This window comes from Rhinopithecus roxellana, chromosome 17 (assembly GCF_007565055.1).
Source record: "Rhinopithecus roxellana isolate Shanxi Qingling chromosome 17, ASM756505v1, whole genome shotgun sequence".
Lineage (NCBI taxonomy): Eukaryota > Metazoa > Chordata > Mammalia > Primates > Cercopithecidae > Rhinopithecus > Rhinopithecus roxellana.
In genome coordinates this window covers 96,157,807-96,178,036 of record NC_044565.1, presented here as the reverse complement: position 1 = coordinate 96,178,036, position 20,230 = coordinate 96,157,807, and the positions used below count along the sequence as shown (strand labels likewise).

The 20,230-nt window shown below is 42.0% G+C and overlaps 1 protein-coding gene across 4 annotated transcripts in view; it reads right to left on the bottom strand.

Annotated features, from left to right (window-relative positions):
- Window positions 1-20,230, bottom strand: part of UXS1 (UDP-glucuronate decarboxylase 1) — a 92,990-nt gene that overhangs the window by 45,280 nt on the left and 27,480 nt on the right. Inside the window, exons 2-6 of one of the 4 annotated variants that reach the window (XM_010360991.2) lie at window positions 19,744-19,771; window positions 18,425-18,473; window positions 17,340-17,383; window positions 11,397-11,457; window positions 218-398 (exon numbers count right to left, since the gene is read on the bottom strand). In XM_010360991.2, coding sequence (XP_010359293.1) covers window positions 218-398; window positions 11,397-11,457; window positions 17,340-17,383; window positions 18,425-18,473; window positions 19,744-19,771 — 363 coding nt within the window. Of the gene's footprint in view, window positions 1-217; window positions 399-11,396; window positions 11,458-13,504; window positions 14,449-17,339; window positions 17,384-18,424; window positions 18,489-19,743; window positions 19,772-20,230 lie in introns of those variants that run through there. The other 3 variants (XM_010360990.2, XM_030921270.1, XM_030921271.1) reach the window with 3 other exon arrangements.

Here is a 20,230-nt window from a genome sequence, read left to right as displayed (position 1 = left end):
GTGCCATGTAGGAGAGAAGACAGCTATTTACACTGTTATAACCACTCGTTACAACACAGACTAGGACAGCACCTCATACACATTGAGACATTTCAAAAATAAAACCCAACATAGCTTTCAACGTGCTGAATCAGACAGCTTACCCTCAGGGATCCCGCAGCTCTGGCGAGGCCACCTGCGTAGCTCTGAATAATAACAAGGTGCAGTTTTCACTCACCCTCGATGTAGAGGGGCTCTACCACGTCGTGGTTAATCAGCTCGAAGTTCTCATGTCCGATCCAGTGCTCCACGTTTCTCTTCCTGCCCGTGAAGAAATTGTCCACCACGGTCACCTCGTGGCCGTCCATCATGAGTTTGTCAGTTAGATGGGAGCCCACGAACCCTGCGCCTCCGGTTATCTGCATCCGGACAGCGTGTGCAGAACATTCCCAGAAAAAGCACATGAGAACACAGTGAGGACCAGCTCCACGGAGAGACATCTCTGGTGTAGCCACGACTTAAAACTCAGGAGCAAGGCGGGGAAGGGAGACAGCAAAGATTTTAAGGTAGCATCTTGACTCTCACTGCAGAACAAAGAGGTCACACTATCTATAAACTCCTAAGCAGCCTAAAATTTCAAACTCCTACTCTGGGAAGAATACAGAAAAATCGTAGTTACAAATTTCAAAATGTCTTCGCTGAGAGAGAATTTCCCATTAGTCAAAGGTTCTTGTTTTATAACAAACGGGATGCTGGACATAGCTCACATGGCTTTAATATTACTGCTGAGAACTTTAAAAATTACTTTATAGAAAAAACAATCAGCAAAATGCAGAGATTTGGTGAACTACCAAGGAAAAAAAAAACCTTAATATTTAAGTTAGATTCAAAAACCGCATGAAAAACGAGTATCTTTTAAATTGTTTACGAGAACAAATCAATAAGCAATACATGCTGTTTGTAGACTAAAGACCTAAACGCCTAAGTCCATTGTGTGGTTAATTTCTGAGTGGTGATGTGAACACAGTGTGGTATCCACTCCCAGCCACAGAGCACGATGAGGCAGCTGTGAGGGGTCTTGACAGGAACTCAGTAATAACAAAACCTAGACCCCTGCAAAGGTGAAAAGTCAACTGCGCTTGAAAAATACTTTTAAGTTGAACACAGGTATTTTATTCCAATTAAATGGTGTAACTGGAGGAGGATAAAGGGAATTTCATCTGGGGGAAGGTTATAGGCAGTGGGAGTGAAAAGAATAGGCTCAGAAAACAGACTTGACACGCGCAACTCGATTCTCTAGCCTGCTGTATCCTGTTCTCTACTCTGCCTTCTCTTCACCAAAATTCTCATTCATTTCACCCTTCTGTTTCAAACTGAAAGAACAGGAAGACAGCAATCCTTTCCACCTAAAATAAAAGGTACACAAACTCCTAGGTCTATGGTTTTAAAACATGTAATTCTCCATGAAACTCCTGTTTAAAATAAATGAAATCTCACACATGATGAAATATTCACCACGGGTGAGACAGTAAAGCCACCTCAATTTGGCCAGAGTGGTAGCTCACGCCTGTAATCCCACACTTTGGGAGGCCGAGACAGGTGGATCACTTGAGATCACGAGTTTGAGACCAGTCGGGCCAACATGGTGAAACCCCATCTCCACTAAAAATACAAAAAATTAGCTGGGCATGGTGACACAGTCCTGTAATCCCAGGTACTTGGGAGGCTAAGGCAGGAGACTCACTTGAACCCAGGAGGCGGAAGTTTCAGTGGATCGCACCACTGCACTCCAGCCTGGGTGACAGAGCGAGGCTCCATCTCAAAAAAAAAAAAAAAAAAGAAGTCACCTGGATGAAAAAGATAAAAAATGGCAGAGGAGAAGTAAGGGGAGGCTATAAACTAAAAATGAAATCTGGGTTGGGTGCAGTGGCTCATACCTGTAATCCCAACACTTTGGGAAGCCGAGGTGGGTGATCATTTGAGGCCAGGTGTTCGAGACTAGCCTGGGCAGCATGGTGAAACCCCATCTCTACTAAAAATACAAAAATTAGCCACACGCCTATAATCACAGCTACTATGGTGGCTGAAGCACAACAATCACTTGAACCTAGGAGGTTCCATCAGGGGCACTAATGTTTCTATTTGAAACACCAAATAGAATCACCAAACTAATCACCAAACCCAAGGATACTCACCAAACTCACCACCTAGGAGGTTCCATCAGGGGCACTAATGTTTCTATTTGAAACACCAAATAGAATCACCAAACTAATCACCAAACCCAAGGATACTCACCAAACTAATCACCAAACCCAAGGATACTCTTTGAATAACAAGGAGCTAATACCCAAAAGAGAATAGGAGAAAAGAAGTAAGACCTCTTACACTGAGATGGATTAGAACTTACACGGCTTTGCATGGCTTTCTAGTATAGGGGTTTGTCTCAGTGTGCTTTCTGGCTCGCTCTTGTGGGTGCCAATAGGCAGCTAAAGTGGTCTAGCTCAAGGTCAGGATTCAAATTCGTGATGCTTAGTAAATTAGCAAAAAATCAAAAAATGCATTTCAAAGCAAGCCTCCTCTTTCTGTTGAAGCTGTTCTAAGGCTTACCAATTTGCTGAAAAGGCTTCAAGTTATAGCAACAATATACCAGACTCATAGGCCAAATGCCTCGGAAATGTGCTTAACCTACGAAATGGCAGGTGATGGGGAAAAAAACTAAGTCTGTTTGCTGTGGTGATGTGTAAAGCAAAATAAATTCTGTAATACTCAGCATCGACAGGAAGATCATTCCACATGTACCTAATAAAATTCATCGCAAGATTTTGCAGCATTCATGTATCGGTGCCGCTGTGCTTTTAATGTGTCCACCAAAAGCAGGTTTCGGTAATTTAATCCCCCAATTTAATCCCCAGTGTAACAGTGTTAAAAGGTGGGGTGATTAGGCCATGAGGTGAAGTAAAACGATTAATGCCCTTATCAGAGGAGTGAGTTTGTTACGGTGGAAGCGTGTTCCACATAGAAGCATGAGTTCAGTCCCTTTGGTGTCTCTCTTGCCCTCTCTTTACCCGTCCACTATGTGATGACACAGCAAGAAGAACCCTCACCAGATCACAACCCCTTGATCTTGGACTCCCCAGCCTCCAGAACCATGAGCCAATAAATTTCTGTTATAAATTACCCAGTCTTAGGTACTCTGTCCTAGCAGCACAAAAAGGACTAGGACAGAAAATGGGTACCAGGGAAGTGGGATGGTTGCTTATACAAACACCTGAAAATGTGGAAAAAGCTTGGGAACTAGGTAATGAGTAGAGGCTGGAAGAATCTGGAGGTGCATGCCAGAAAAAGCCTAGACTTCTGTGAATGGAGGGTTAAAGAGACGGTGCTGAGGGCTCAGAAGAGAAGAGCCATGGGGGAAGTCTAGAACTTCTTAGAAATTACTTGTAACATGGCTGTGATCAGAACAACTGGAAATACGGACAATGAAGGCCATTCTGATGAGGTCTCAGATGGAAATGATGAACGTATCACTGGAAACTGGAGTAAAGGCTATCCTTGTTACAAAGTGGCAAAGAACTTGGCTGAAATGTGTCTGTGTCCTCTGGCTTTATGAAGGCAAAATTTACAAGCCATGAGCTAGGATATCTGGTGGAAGAAATTTCTAGCAAAATATTAAAAGAATTGCATGACTTCTTTTAACTACACAGAGTAAAATAAAAAAAAAAAATGGTTTAAAGACAGATTGTATAACTAAAAGGGAAAGAGAACAAAAAAAATTTTTTTTAATGCCCAGCTTTGCCATATAAAGAATGAAAAAGTGTGGGAGAGTGCAGACAACTGACACTTTGATACACAGATTAGTATGGCTAGAAGGAAGCCAGGTTCTGTCTGTTAACACAATGGGAGAAAGACCCTGAAGGCATTTCAGAAATCCTCCAGGTAGGCTGGGACCTTGAGGCCAACGTTTCCAGAGAGGTGCTCAAGGTCAGCATTCATTGCCCTGTGCTGCCACAAGTCTCTGCTCCCCTTAACACTCCTCAACCAGCATAGCTGTGGCTCCTGCCAGTCCAGGCACAGCTCAAGCTACCACTCTGGAAGATACAGGCTGTAAACGGTGGCGGCGTCCACATAGTGCTCTAATTCTGCAAGTGTGCAGAATGCAAGAGCCATGAGAACATGGCTTCTTCCACCTAGAGTTCAAAGGATGTCACAAATAGCCTGGGGCGGGGTGGGAGGTAGGCAGAGACTCACTGCAGTGATACAGCTGCCACCAAGACTCCAGAACTGTAAAGCCACCAGCATGTAACACCAGCCTGAGGAAGTTACAGGCACAGAACTCCAACTCATGAGAGCTGCCAGGTGGACTGAGACCAACAAAGCCACAGGGTTGGGGCTCCCAGAGGCCTTGGAGGTCCAACCGCTACCCCAGTGTACCCAGGGCTCAGGCCATGGAGTCACGAAAGATGATCCGGAGCATTACGATTTGATCTTGTTTGCCCTGTTGGGTTTTGGACTTACTTGGGACCAGTTACCCTATTCTTTCCTATTTCTCTCTTTTGGAATGGGCATGTTTACCCCATGCCTGTTCCATCATTGTATTTTACAAGTAGATAACTTGTTTTGATTTCACAGGCTCACAGGTGAAGGGGAATCTGCCTTAGGATGAATCACGCCTTGAATTTTACCCAAATGATGTTTAGATGAGACTTTGGACTTTCAAATTGGTGCTGGAACAAGTTAAAATGCTGGGCTATTGGGATGAAATAAATACGTTTTGCATGTGAAAAGGACACAAATTCTAGAGACCACGGCCAGAATGCTATGGGTTTGAATGTGTACCCCCAAAAGCATGCACTGGAAACTTAATTCCCAATGCAACAGTATTGGGAAGTGAGGCCTAATGAGAAGTTATTAGGTTATGAGGGCCCCACCCTCATGAATGAATTTATGTCATTATTGTGGCAGTGGGTTATGTGTTAAAGGATGAGTTGGCTCCCCTTTGTCTCTCTCACCCACTCTCTGTCCTTCTGCCACGGGATGATGCAGCAAGAACACCCCGTGATATTGGACTTGCCAGCCTCCAAACCATAAGCCAATACATTTCTACTTATACATCACCCGGTCTGTGGTAATCTGTTACAGCGGCACAAAACAAACTAAGAAGAGTAGACTATCAGATTTGTGATCAACCTGACAACACGGCAACAAAACATTAGAAAAATTAACTTTTCTATGCTACTTGAGACACTAATATATTTCCAAATTCATGCTCAAATGCACATGCCTTTTTGAGGCAACAGAAATAACCTCAAAAGAGGGACATACAAGTGTTAACAGACTTCAGAGTCTGCTCACAGCGAGTTATGTAAGCCATCTCAAAAAGGCAAGAGACTTCATGTAACTTCCAGAAGAACAGAGAGATTATATGGGGCAATAGTCTAATATCAATTCAGGAGCGACAATAATATTTTAGGGATGCACAGTCCTACAGCCTAGGTGACGGGTAAAAGAACAAACCAACCTGTGTACTAGTCATTTCAACATCAAGGTCATATATAAATCATTTCTTGTAGAATTGCAGTGTAAAGTGCTCCACAGATCTGTTCCCCAAGGAAACAACCATTAATGGTCCAAATTATTTTTTTAAATAACCATTAAAAGTCTCTGGAAATTGTGCTAAGCATGTACAGCAAATGGAGTAACACGGATTCAAGAAAATATAAAATTCACTTTGGGAGGCTGAGGTGGGCAGATAGCCTGAGGTCAGGAGTTCAAGATCAGCCTGGCCAACATGGTGAAACCCCATCTCTACTAAAAATACAAAAATGAGCTGGGCGTGGTGGAGCACACCTGTAATCCCAGTTACTTGGGAGGTTGAGACAGGAGAATCACTTGAAATCAGGAGGCAGAGGTTGCAGTGACCCGAGATTGTGCCACTGCACTCCAGCCTGGGTGATGAAGCGAGATTCCACCTCAAAAAAAAAAAAAAGAAAGAAAGAAAATATAAAATTAGCAAGAGTATGCAACACTTGAGTCCATCCCCACAGTTTAGAGTGGGGAATGTGCTGGGTGTGGCCAAGAAAATGAGAACCCCACTCAAAAGATACGGTATCTCACCAGGAAGGGCCACTTGGCAGTACTTCCCAGACAGGGAAGGCTGAGAATAATAGGATTCCAGTCACGGTTGCCCCAACTTACTTAGAAGGGAGAAGTTCCATGCCAAGAGGGGCAAGGAAAAAAAATCAGTGGCTACAGCACCCTGATTATAAAACAGAGGTGTTGCTCCCACCCCAGCTTCAGGGCAGTGGTTCAGAGGTTTTCCTGGGGGACAGAGGTACTGAAAACAGTGCACTCAAAAACTCTCCCTAAAGGGAGTTGACTTTATTTCAAAAGGAAAGTGGAGAAGTTCAAGCATAAGGGTGCTCTCAAGAACAACGGAGATGCAGATGGTAAGCAATAAATAGAAGGCAGTAGATCTATGAGAATAAAAAGCTAAATCCAAGGCCAGCTTGTTTAAAAGAAAGAACCAGGGAGAGGACACTTAAGAAACCTTCTGGGGTCAGAACAAATCTCAAAGACTGGTCTCAAAATCTACCCCTGCCAAGAGGACAGAATTTAACTGAATCAGGCTGAAGAGCAATTTAAAACACACAGCACTGTTGAAAAACAAAGCAATTAGCTAGCAACTCCTGCAGCCTAAGAGCTGGGTGAGATACTGCACAGGCTTAATAGAGAATCAGGGAAAGAGACTGTCAACATGAGCCTGTTAGAGCCACCATCATCCCAGGGGGTGTGGCCAAGGCTACGTCTTCCAAGGATCAACAGTTAAAGCTTCACACTGGAGTGGCGAGGAGGGAATAGGAAACACTTCACTAAAGTAGACCTGACAAGTCACTAAACAAATAAACAAGTAAATAAAATAAAACAAGTTGCGGAAGGTGGGGGTTGGGATGAGGGCACAGTATCTAGAAGTGCTACATTACAATATACTACCTAAAATGCCCAGTTTTCTACATCAAATTGCAAGACATGCGAAGAAACAGAAATGGGTGACCCACAAACAGAAAAAAAAAAACAAGCAAAAAAACTGTCTGTGTGAAGTCCCCAGTGTTGGATATAACAAAGACACCAAAGCAACCACCATAAATATTAGGTTGGTGCAAAAGTAATTGCAGTTTTTGCCATTAAAAGTAATGGCAAGTGTTCAAAGAACGAAAGGAAACCACACTTAAAGAAGTACATAGATAATAAAGAGAGATTACAAAACAGAAACAAATTGAATTCTGGAGTTGAAAAGTACCACAATTGAAACCAAAAATTCAACAGAGGGATTCAACAGTCGATTGGAACTAGGCTAAAGAATCAGCAAACTTGGATTGAAAGGGCTTATGCAACCCCAAGATCAGAGGAAATACAGGAAACTACACAGAGCCTCAGACAAATACAGGACACCAATAAGTGTGTCGACATGCATGCTGCACTGGGAGTATCAGAAAAGAGAAAGGAATACAAAATATATTCAAAGAAATAATGGCTGAAAACTCCCCAGAATTGATGAACATGTGAATGTACATATTCAAGAAGTTCAATGAACTGCAATTAGGATGAGCATAAACAAAAATAGATGCACACAGATACATCATTCTAGAAATCCCACAAACCAAAGAAAGACAGTATTTTGAAAATAGCTGTACTAGGTTGGATACTGTCCTACAAAGTTTATGTCCGTCCCACAGCTTCAGAATGTGACTTTATTTGAAAATAAAGCCCCTGTAGATGTATTTAGTTAAGAAAAGGTTTTACCGGATTAGGGTGGGACCTTAATCCAATACTAGAGGCACGCAAGGACCCAGTGCTGCTGGAGGCAGAGACTAGAGTGATGTCTCTACAAGCCAAAGAACACCAACGATTTCTGGCAATAAGAGAAGCTGGGAGAAAAGCATGGGAAAAATTCCCCTCAGAGCCTTCAGAGGACATAGGCATGGCCCTGCTGACATCTTGATTTCAGACTTTTATCTTCCAGAACTGCGAGGGATTAAATTTCTGTTGTTTTAAACCACTCAGATGGTGGTAACTGTTACACAAGTCCTACGAAATTCATACAGCAGAAAAAGAAAAATGACTTGTCACATATAAGGGAACCCCAACATGATTAACAGCTGGCTCGTTACAACAAACAATGGAGAAAGCAGTGGATGGCATACGTGTTACTTCATTTTGTGCTGCCATAAAGGAATGCCTGAAGGTGGGTGACTTACAAAGCAAAGAGGTTTATTTGGCACACCGTCCTGCAGGTTGTACATGAAGCATGGCTCCAGCATCTGCTTCTGGTGATGGCTTTGGAGAGGTTTCAATCCTAGTAGAAGGCTAAGGGGAAGCAGGCATGTCACATGGCAGAGAGGGAGGAGAAGGGGGTCCCATACTCTTTTTTAACAATCAGATCTCGTGTGAACTCATTACAGTGGGGTATGCACCAAGCCAGTCATGAAGAATCTGTCCCTATGACCCAAATAATTCCCACTAGGCCCCATCTCCAACACTGGAGATCAAATTTCAACATGGGATTGGGAGGCTGAAACAAATATCCAAACTCTATCAACATATTTAAAGTGTAAAAATAAACTGGCAGTCAACAATCTTATATACAACCAAAAATAACTTTCAAAAATAAGACATCCCTAGATAAACAAAAAATGAGAGAGCTCATTGCTAGCAGACCTACCACACAAGAAATACTAAAGCATGTTCTTCAGGCTGAAAGCAAGTGACCCCAGATAGTAACTGGATTCCACAGGGAAAGAGAAGGGAAAGGTACCAAATAGGAAATTAGTTAATTATAAGGGATTCACTCAGTGACTCACCTAGAGCAACTTCTAGTCCTGCAAGCTCCGTTTGTGGTAAGTGGCCTATGCAGACGAACACAAATACTTATCTTTGTTAAAACCACCTACAGCATTCAGTACAGCAACATGCTGTACAGATTTGCAGCCTGGGAGCAATAGGTCATACCACGTAGCCTAAGTGTGTAGCAGGCTGTATCATCTGGGTTTGTGTAAGTGCACTTTGTGACGCTCACAGAACAACAACAGAAACACTTACCAATGCATTTCTCAGAACGTATCCCCATTGTTAAGTGACGCTTGACTGTACATTTATGGTAAAATGATTTTCAATAAGGGTGCCAGGAAAATTCACTGGGCAATACATAGTCTTTTCAACAAATTGTGCTGGACAACTGGACAGCATAGGCAAAAGAATGATGACGTAATACCCTATTCAAAAACTACCTCAAGATGGATCACAGGCCTAAATTTAAGAACAAAATCTATAAAACTCTTAGAAAAAAACATAGTAAATCTTTGTGTCCTGAGTTTAGGCAACGATTTCTTAAATACGACACACCCAAGGACAAGCAGCGAAAGAGAAAAACCAGACTTCAGCTTTAAAACACTTGGGCTTCAAAGAACACCATCAGAAGGTAAAAAGACAACCCACAGAATGAGAAAAAATATTTGCAAATAATACACCTGATAAGAAACTTGAATCAAGAATAGATAAAGAACTCAATTCAATAATGAAAAGAAAAATAACCCAATTAAAGGGTAAGTATTTAATAGAAATTCTCCAAAGAAGATACAGAAATGACCAATAAGCACACAAAAAGATGCTCAACACCATGAGCTATCAGAGAAATGCAAAATCAAACCACAAAAAGATATCACTTCACACCCAGTAGAAAGGCTACAATGAAAAAGACAGACAAGAAGAAGTGGTGTTGAGGATGTGGAGAAACTGGAACCCTCATATACTACTGGTGGAAATGTACGATGGTGCAGCTGCTCTGGTAAACAGCCGTTCCTCGAAAAGTTAAACAGAGTCACCCTATGACACATATAACAAATGTACAGTCGTCCCTCAGTATCCACAGGGAATCGGTTCCAGGGTCGCACCCCACCCCTCATACCTAAATGCAAAGATGCTCAGGTTCCACATATAAAATAGTGTAGTACTTGCATGTAACCCACACACATCCTCCTGTATACTTTAAATCATCTCTAGATAATTATAACACCTAATACAATGTAAACGTTATGTAAAAATGTTATACTGTATTATTTAGGGAATAATAACAAGAAAAAAAGTCTGCACATATTCAGTACAGACATAACCACTGTGGGCCTAACTACATTTTCAATTCATGGTTAGCTGAATCCATAGATATGGAGGTCCTACTGTATAAATAAAATGTGGTATATTCACATAATGGATTATTTGGTAATAAAAATATATTAACTACTGATACAAGCTACCACATGAATGAAACCTGAAAACATGCTAAGTGAGAAAAGCTAGTCACAAAAGGCAAATATTGCATTATCCCATCTATATAAAATACTCAGAATTGGCAAATCTACATGGACAGAAAACAGATTAATGGTTGCCTAGGGATTGGGGTGTGGAAGGCCTTAGGGGAAAATGGAGAGTGACTGCTAATGGGTATAGGCTTTCCTTAGGGGGTTCTAAAATTGGATGTGGTAATGGTTGTACAACTCTGTGAATACATTACAAACTACTGAATTATACATTTTAAGGGGGAATTGTATGGTATGTGAACCATATCTCAACAAATCTGTTACTTTAAAAAAATGCAACATGCAATATTTTTGGACATAATTTGTTACCTAATAGTTAAAAGGGTTTCTTTCATTGGTGAGTTTATACTGATGTTTAACAAGAGCACTATTAGCCAAGGAAGCCTCCAGGATATTCATCAAAGTGGTCTGTGAACCAGAAAAGGTTAAAAACCACAGCTCCCAAGTTTCATACTTCCTCAAAAAGATAAACACATGGTTTCCACACAATCCAGTAATCCCACTCCTAAGTATACCTAAAAGAACTGAAAATCCTGCGTCCACACAAAAACTTACACGCATGCATTCATAGCAGCATTATTCACGATAGCCTCCAGGTGGAAACAACTGCAAATGCCCATCAATAGAGAAACAGGGAAACAGTATGTGGTACATCCATACAATGGAGTATCGTTCAGCCATGAAAAGGAATGAAGAGTATGATTCATGCTAGAGCTGAGCCTTGAAGACAGACCAAATATCACATTATTTCATTCGGATGAAATGTTCAAAAAAGGCAGATTCATAGAGATAGAAAGTAGTTTTAGTGGTTTCCACAGCTGGCGGGAGGGGGCTGGGAACTGGAAGTGACTGCTAATGGGTACAGGACTTCTTTTTGGGGTGATGAAAATACTGTGGAATCAGAATGTGGTGCTAATTCTGAGGACATACTATAAGCCACTGAATTGTATCTTTGAGAAGCGTGAATTCTATGATTTATGAATTATCTCTCAATGAAAAAAGAAAGTTTCTTAATATTACAAATATTAATCAGGTGTGCAAACTTACCAAAATTCTTTTCCGATCCTTTTCTGATAAAAACTTTACTGGTGGGTATTTCTGGGTAAAGCTGTATAATATAAAGAGATTCAAAAGGAAAAAGTCAAACATCTCATTTGAATATTTTCTCTATCATCAAAGCATGTGTCAGGTTTTGGGACTGTTACTGTTTGCTCCTTCTCTCTACTCTTGAATGAGTGCTGGAGAAATCAAGGAGTCACTGGTTAACTTGAGGTCAAGAGCTATCTAACCTGCTTCTTGTTTAGGATCAAGCTAAGGACATGACTTGAGATTCTATCTCTGAGAAGCGAAAGCTTAAGGAACTACAGGCTTCCAGCAGCTGCTAAAGCAGGACAGGCACTACCTCTACTAGTCCAGATAAAACCACACCATAGGCTGGGCGCAGTGGCTCAAGCCTGTAATCCCAGCACTTTGGGAGGCCGAGACGGGTGGATCACGAGGTCAGGAGTTCGAGACCATCCTGGCTATCATGGTGAAACCCCGTCTCTACTAAAAATACAAAAAACTAGCCGGGCGAAGTGGCGGCGCTTGTAGTCCCAGCTACTTGGGAGGCTGAGGCAGGAGAATGGCGTGAACCCGGGAGGCGGAGCTTGCAGTGAGCTGAGATCCAGCCACTGCACTCCAGCCACTGCACTCCAGCCTGGGCGACAGAGCGAGACTCCATCTCAAAAAAAAAAAAAAAAAAACCACACCATAAGGAAGATGGCCGTGAAACTGCCTTTGCAAAATTGTAATGAGAGAAATCTAATGACTGGCTCCATCTTGCTTCTAACCTCACGGGTTAAATTTTTGTTTTTATTGTTTTTGCTTATTTTAGTGCAGAGGCCAAGATAACTAGGAGAGGAATTTATAGTTAAACGTCGAGGCAAGGAAAACTGACCCTGACCCTCCTCCTTGTTTCGAGATTGAAGCCACATTCCTAAGCCGAGGTTAGAGTTATGGTAGGGTCTGAACTTTGCTAAAGAATAAGCATAAACAACGACCTGCCATTGCTTAGCTTAGTTTATCTGTATATTGCTTACTGCCCCAGAGTCACTCAAACAGAGGTTGCAAGATTTGTAACTTCTCCAACAACTTCTACAGATAATATCACTATTGTGAATCCTAAATAAACGGTATTTGAGGTATCTTCCAGATTCAGCATTTTGGCATACAGACGAAGAGATGTCACCTGGTCCTCAGACTCTGCGTCCATGAAATGATTCGGCTGCATGAAGACAGTTTCGACACCCCCATGATTTCATATCCAGCCAATCAACTGTTTCAGCTCCCCAGCCCCCACCCACCAAACTACCCTTAAAAACCCAAGCCTCCGAGTTCTCAGGGAGGCAGATCTGAGAAACTGCTCCCATTCTCACAGGTGGCTGGCTCTGCGATTGAACTCTTTCTTGGCTGTAACACCTGTTGTTCTCAGTGCCTTGGTTTTCTCAGGGCAGTGGGCAAGAAGAACCCACCGGGCTATAACCATGGCATTCTCTAGGCACTGTACCAGGGCCCAGGTGGAAGAAAGCAGCTTCGTGAAGTCACAGGCCCAACGCACGAGGACTGCCCCGCAAGAGTGAGAAAAGATATTACTGAAACTTTGTCTCCTGCTCCGGAAATTTTCACAGTCACAGCATCCTCTTTCTGACCAGCGTCCCTGGTAAAACAATGGAGCATCAGCATCTTCTGTCTCTGTGGGTCTGTTTTAACTCCGTCTTAAGTCTCACTTATCTTTTGATGCCCTCTTGCTGCCCTAAGGTGCCATGGGTCCCCAGCTCACACGGATGTCCCAGGAGCGGGGCAGTGTGACGAGAATATAAAACATCCAGTGAGAGGTAACAAACACAGAGCCGAAATATTCATTTTTAAAGTGATTCAGTTAGGAACAAAAGTGCTTTAAATAAAATCGGAGACATCAGCTTTATGGTCATTACACTAATTGGAGAGGTTGGGCCAGGTCCATCCCTGCCCTGTCCCCAGCACAGACACAGCAATATAGGATACAGAATGCACTTCCTTAATGGTCGCTGAACTGAAGGGAATATGAAGGGTCATTAGACAGAAGTCCCTGAAGCAGGGGTTTCTCATCTCCAGAAAGCCAGGAGCATACTTACATTGGAGTAAAAGAGCTATTGCAATGCAGACGAATTCCCCCGTTAAGAACTTCCAGAGTCTCAAAAGCTCAAGTTCCCCTTGCAGACTACAAAAGCAGATGGGAGAGTCTGAGGGCACAGGTGGGAACCCTAGGGTTCCCCTTGTGAGCTCGCGGAGTGTCTTTAGCACTTGCCGCCCATAGGAAGGGCCTCGGGAATGTTATCCATGCAGCTGGGGAGCGGGTACAATTCTGCCTTCAGTCAGGAGCGATGCTGTTAGACTGGCGGGAGCAGCACAGATGTCTTGTTTGCCAAGTAACACTTCTTGTCATTCCGTCTCTTCCCTCACCAACTCAGCTGGGGGATGGCACTGTAAATCTCAGAGTTATCTGTGTGCGCCTCTCAAACCGCTCCAATTGTCCGCATTTCTCTGAGCTCACGATATCCAGGTCTTCAGCCTCAATCCCCGAGCGGCACACCCAGCGCCGTGGCACAGCTGAGACCCTCTTTCCTTCCCACAACTGCTCACAAGCACCGTGGCTCCTCCGGACTGTGTTGTGAAAATGCTGGTGCCGCCTCTGACTCGTAACTTCCCCTCACTCACCTTCAGGGCTCCTTCTCTACTGTGTATATGATTTTAGAGTCAGGACCGCGCAGGAATGGGAGAGTATAGCTACATACGGGAAAACGAGGTGCAGGGAGAGAAACCAATTCAGAGGAGCGGAGGCGCAGGACTGTGGAGTGTGCATCCGGGGCCACGGAAACAAATGTTAATCCAAGCTGTCAGCTTAGAATAGTCCCTATCTGAAAGCTTAAAATGAAATGTGGTGTGCTACTTATACCAAGAGGAAACGGCCAAACCGTTTTATTACAGGAAATGTACTTCAAAGAAATCGAACTGAAGCAAAGGCATGGTTGCCTGACACACACAGTGACGGGTGTAAGATGGACTAAAAAAGACTTCAAATGCAGCGTGCTGACACCTTTAATTTAAAAGACGAAAAATGGTTGAGTTTCTTGCTTTGTTTCTCTTCAGTACGCAGCAACCGAGTTTTAGATTTCATATGTATACGTTCAAGTAATTAAACTTTTAAAAAACTATCTTATGCTCCTCACTTCTTCCTGTGAGAAGCCACACATACAAAGCTGAAAGCAACAGGAGGGGAGGGTGCCTGTGGGGTCCTCCTCAGTATGCACATCATCCTGTTTTCCTCCTTGCAGTAATGGGTGACGGAGCGCAGTGACCGACAGAGTGCAGTGACCATGTGGATGCTGTTGGCTGGGCCACATGCTGAGCCAGCTGCCTGGTGCTCCCAAGCACCTGCTGGACTGACCCAGGGCTGGGCAGGGGCACAAGGCCTTTTTTTTTTTTCTTTTTTTGAGACAAGGTCTCACACTCTGTCGCCCCAGATGGAGTATAGCAGCATCATCACAGCTCACTGCAGCCTGGTATTTTTTGTAGAGATGAGATTTCCTTATGTTGCCCAGGCTGGGCTCGAACTCCTGGGCTCCAGCCACCGGCCTGCCGAGGCTTCCAAAGTGCTGGTATTACACCGTGCCTGGTCCACAAGGCTTCTTAAAGACCTGTAGCAGGTGAAAATCCTACCCAGTGTACTGGCTCATCCTCTTATTTGTGAACTTTCCATTAAGCACCGTTCTACACTAGGCACTAGGGGTTAAGCAGCAAAATGCGGCAGAGGCATGAGGCCTGCATTCCTGAGCGAGAGAGAAACCAGCAAGCAGAGGCAGAATGAGGAATGAACTAGGTAACAAATCTTTTCTTACAGTCCCAAATGAATACTTTACTAATTATTAATGTTTTATGCCATTCTAGATAAAACTTACTGTTTAGCCAGTAAGTAGTACTCTTACTTAGAATTTAAATTATCATCATTTGCCATCTATTCAAAGAACGTTTAAAGATACAGAGTTAAAATTAAACAAATGGCATATAATCAAAGTATTAAGCAATGGGAGTGTGATAAAAGGGAAAAGGCCCACATACAATCCATTTACTCAGGATTCTAGAATGACACTGTCTTCTTTCTTTCCCTGTATAAATATAACCTGTAACTTCCAAAAATATCTTTAGTTCTTGGGGGCCACTTTGCTCAAAGTGACAAGCACATCAAGTAAACCTATTTCCAGTCACATTCTTATATTGTCAGTGTCGAGATGGTAGTTTGATCATCTTTATCACACACTTAGGAAAAGTAAAGCTAGACGGAGTTCCATCAATTTCTATCGTCACGCTTTTTTAGCCAGGCCTGCGCTTGACCTTCTGACACAGTAGTGCAGGCATGTGGATCACCGGACTTGCTGACCAACCTGAAGGACGGAACCATTCCAGAATGAATCACCTGCAAGCAGCCCCAGAGGCAAATGTTTGCCCTCTGCCCCTATTTTCAAGGTGGTCTCACAGGTTGACAAGAATAAAGTGTTAGTAAATTCTTAGGATCAAATTCTTATTTGTGCTTCTCTGTCCAGTTTAAAAGCACACACTCAAAAAAACATCACAAAGGTATCAAAGAGATTGTGTAATCCTCACATGTTGAGAGCTCTTGTTCGTAAGCTATTGCCTTAGGGAAGTTATCGAATTGAGACATTTTTCTTTTCATAAATGAATACTATCATCTAAAGAAAATAATCACTGGTGGACAAGTTTGGTTTTTTTTGACTAATATATAAAACGTGTGTTAGGTTATTTCTTATCATTCCAATTTTTCTAAAAAAAAAAAGCTTCAATTAAAATCTCTCAATTCTGCTGTCTTATCAAAGGCAGATTTTCTGGCTCCCATCCAAGGAAATATTACAAGCTGTATAACTGAAGCACAAAATCACAGCAAAAAAATTTAAAGCACAAGTAGCAATCTTATATTACTAAGGGAATCTGTTAAAAATTACTGACAACTTTTGTTCTGGTAAGTGCTGAAATTAACAGTTTGCTTGACTGCTCAGTTGGGGATAAGAAGAAAGTGAATGACACATTTTGTTTAATGATGCTTCTCCAATCGTATTTCCCTTTGATTATTTAATGAAAATCAAAGAAAAACTGCTCTTCATTTCTTCATTTCTGTTCTGGACTTGATAAAAGGCTCATTCAATGCTGACACACATCATCCAAACTCATCCCAAGAAAGGGGAAAAAAATCACATCAACTTCAATAAATGCTGTCATTTTTCTTTTTAAAATTTCTAAAGACTCAACTGCTACTCCAGACAATGTTTTCCAAATACAGTACGTGCAAGAGGAAAGTCCCGGAGCCTGAGACTCAGCGGCCTTGGGAGTGCCTGAGAGAGAATCTGAGGGCAATAGTGTCCCAAAGGGTGAAGAGAGGTTCTCTCTGGAATCTGACTCAAATAAATGTTTCTATCATATTCCATTAATTCTTTCCCCCACTTCACCTGGACTAAATTCTGGAAACCTCATGAACTTTGGTGACAAAAGCAGCTAAATGACTACACATGACACACCACAGGCTCCACATTCTTATTTTGTGGTGTTTGCATATGGTACTATGTTTTAGGCCCACAGGACTGTCCTCCTGTTTTGGAATTCTAGCCAACTGATCAATATATGCAGAAGTTAAAGGAAAATGTGAGGCCTGGCCTCAACTTCTATGTAATAAATTTGCAGAAATTCAGACATTCAGAGTTTGAACAAGGAAGATCTTAACACATCTAGATTGACTCATCTCCCAATGTTCTATCTGGGTATTAGACTCAAAGTGGGGGAAATGCATATGTAGACATTTATTTAGGTTGGTAGAGTTTGGAGAAAACAAACTGAGAATTAATTATTCAATTGAGACAAACTTATTTTAACTATTGACCTTAAGACAAAAAGTACACATACCTTTTTTCTAAATCTCTGATTTTCTCTCTTAGTGGTTCAACCATCTAGAACAATAACAAAAAGCAGTTTTAAAGCAAAAACACAGTTCTCAACTCCTTTCACCCCATTCTGATGTTTCAGATAAGGCAAAACAGGTTTTAATTTCTTCTACAAATTAACTTCCGGTTTGAAATTACGATACACCACTTGCATCACAATGCTAGAACTGAACAGATAAACTGTCGATTTGAACTCTTACTCCATAAACGCCTCAGTTTCTGAGACAATTAATGTATTTGCTCACCCATCTTACTAGGAAGAATGTAAAAGGTGTTTCAGGTTCATAAAAACAGATCAACACTATCCATCTCTTTTTAGGAAGAATCCCCTAAGCATGGCCCACAAAAGCTTAACATCTTGTTTCTGCAATGACTGTGTATATTCATGTTACCAGCTGCAGCACATAGTTGCAGGCTGTGAGTCAACCCACATCCACGTCTGTAGACACTGTGGACTCAGGCAAAAAGACAGCAACCCAAGGGCTTCCCAGGACTCCCTTATTTGGCTTCAGATCCAAAGTAAGTAACCCCCCATCCTCTCCCCCACAGTCCATGTTACAGTGGTCTGGCTGTATCTATATGTATTTAAATAGGAAGTGCATAACCAAGCACAGGTGCTAGCCTTCAGCTGGGTGGCTGTGCGACGTCTCCATCTGTGCATGTGGACGCTCTTTACATTTGTTGGCCTAGCATCCGATTGGTGGCCATTTTTCTTTTCAGCATCTGTGCCAGTGAGAGGATGCTGGTACTCATCTCTGTCTCCCAAAGGCAATCACTTCCCTTTCTCTAAAAAACACTTACCTGAAAAGTCATGTAGAAGTCTAAATCCATTTTGCCTTTGAGGTAGAACTTGTTTTAAGAAGTCAAAAATGGACCAACAGTAACAGATTGCATGTCCTCTTAAATAAGGGAGTAATTTTTTGAGACGTGGTTTCAGAATCACAGAACAGCATCAAGCTGCCACAATAAGAATGACAGCACGAGCAAAGGAAGCAAAATTGACAAGCATACAGACAAAATAGATACAAAAATAGAAAAAAGACTAACCTCTTCAATCTTGCTTTCAATTTTTAGTTCACCATTTTCCTGGATAGACCTGTTGAGTAGAAAGCTACAAAACTGAGATCAACTGAAAGGCTTTGTGACTTCAAGACTGTTTCTGAATAAATTACCCTAACATAACCCAAAGGATGCAGACCACCTCCGTCTCCGGCTCAACTATCAGTCACGTGTACAATTCCCTCCAGAAGGGATGCACCAGAGGCAAAGACAACCAAAGGGAAGGAATCCCCTTTAATCCATCTATGAACATGCTCGGTATTACCTAATGGATTATTTCCACTAAACTAAAATAATCTCACTGCTATGCTACATCCAACACAGGATTTTAAATTAGAAGCAGGAAGTGTGTCTGTAGGAGTATATGTTTGTGCCTTGCTGGGCTTTCCTGGGGATTTAATGCAAAAATGGAGTCTTTTAAGTAAAACCACAGAGCTCCTTTAAACGGGATCTGAGCACCCCACCTAGTCATACACAGCAGCCTTTGTCAGGAGACACATACATGCCCTGGTGGTAAGAATCAAATCGACACTGTCCCACCCACCTTGCAAAACCCAACTCCACATGTAAAGTCTCCTGAGGGCATAGTAACCTTTTACCCTGGTAGACACGTGCAGCCGCATTACATTACAATACCAACCTAATCATCACAACAGTGATTCTCACAACATAACCAAGGGGAGCAAATTTTCCTTTACATGGAAAACTATTAACAGTACCAAATTTGCTTTTACAATAAATGCTTATTTCTTTCTGCTGATTTTTTTTAAAGGCTATTTTTTTAATTTGGTAAAGAGATAACACAAGGGTTTTATTTTTACAAGAGTGCCTCCTGCCCTGTGAAGCACACACGATGCATACAGGCCTAACGCTGGACTAAATAGGTGGTCTCTGCATCAATATCCACTAGCTGGCCCCCTGGAGTCACGGGCCAGCCATGGCTTCCCAAAGACAGCTTCCTTCTCAAAAGGCTTTGCAAAAGCCCCTCAGTGTTCTTGCTCAAGCCACCCAGAAATACAATTTACATAAGCTAGAGTCAACCCTTTATTATCTGCATAAGAAGGGAAGGGAGGGGTGGCTGACCATTGCTTTACTGTGGGCTTTACTTGGTAACTGTTAAAATCAGCTGCATTCCTTGAGAATACCGATAGGAGAAAAGAAACAGCTCAGATATGTGAATAGCAAGAACCCAGTTTTGTTTTTAAAATATACTTTTAATTAAACCATGACATTCATGGTATATATGTACCAACTGAAATGTGTCTATAAAATCCAACCACAGTACCCAAGTAATTAAAAACAATTACCTCATATTAACGAAGTTGCCCCAAACAGCTGTAAGAGAAAGAAAAAGGTCAATGTTTAAGTCCACAACTTTCAGGAATTCCAATGGATGGAATCTTAAATTTTAACCAATATTTTAAATTTTACAAAGAAGATTAACTTATGTCATGAAGACAACCAAATGCACACTTTGTTTTCAAAACAATTAAATCTTACTACAAAATAAGTAAAAACAGGATCGGTAGATTTTATTCAGAACAAGTTTGAGAACTGCAACCCAAGAACATTGATTCAAGTTGCCCTGAATATACGCTCCCATCAGCAGCAGTGACAAGTAGGCTTTTAAAGGAAGAGGCAGTTTCTAAGTTACCAAGAATTTACATTAAAATAACATAAGCTACTGATTGGCTATACATTGTTTTTTGTATCAAAATTTCCAGGAAAAAGATACTTGGGTGAGGCAGCTGGGCAGAAACAAAATGCCTTTAAAGAACTGGCCCTGGGCGTGGC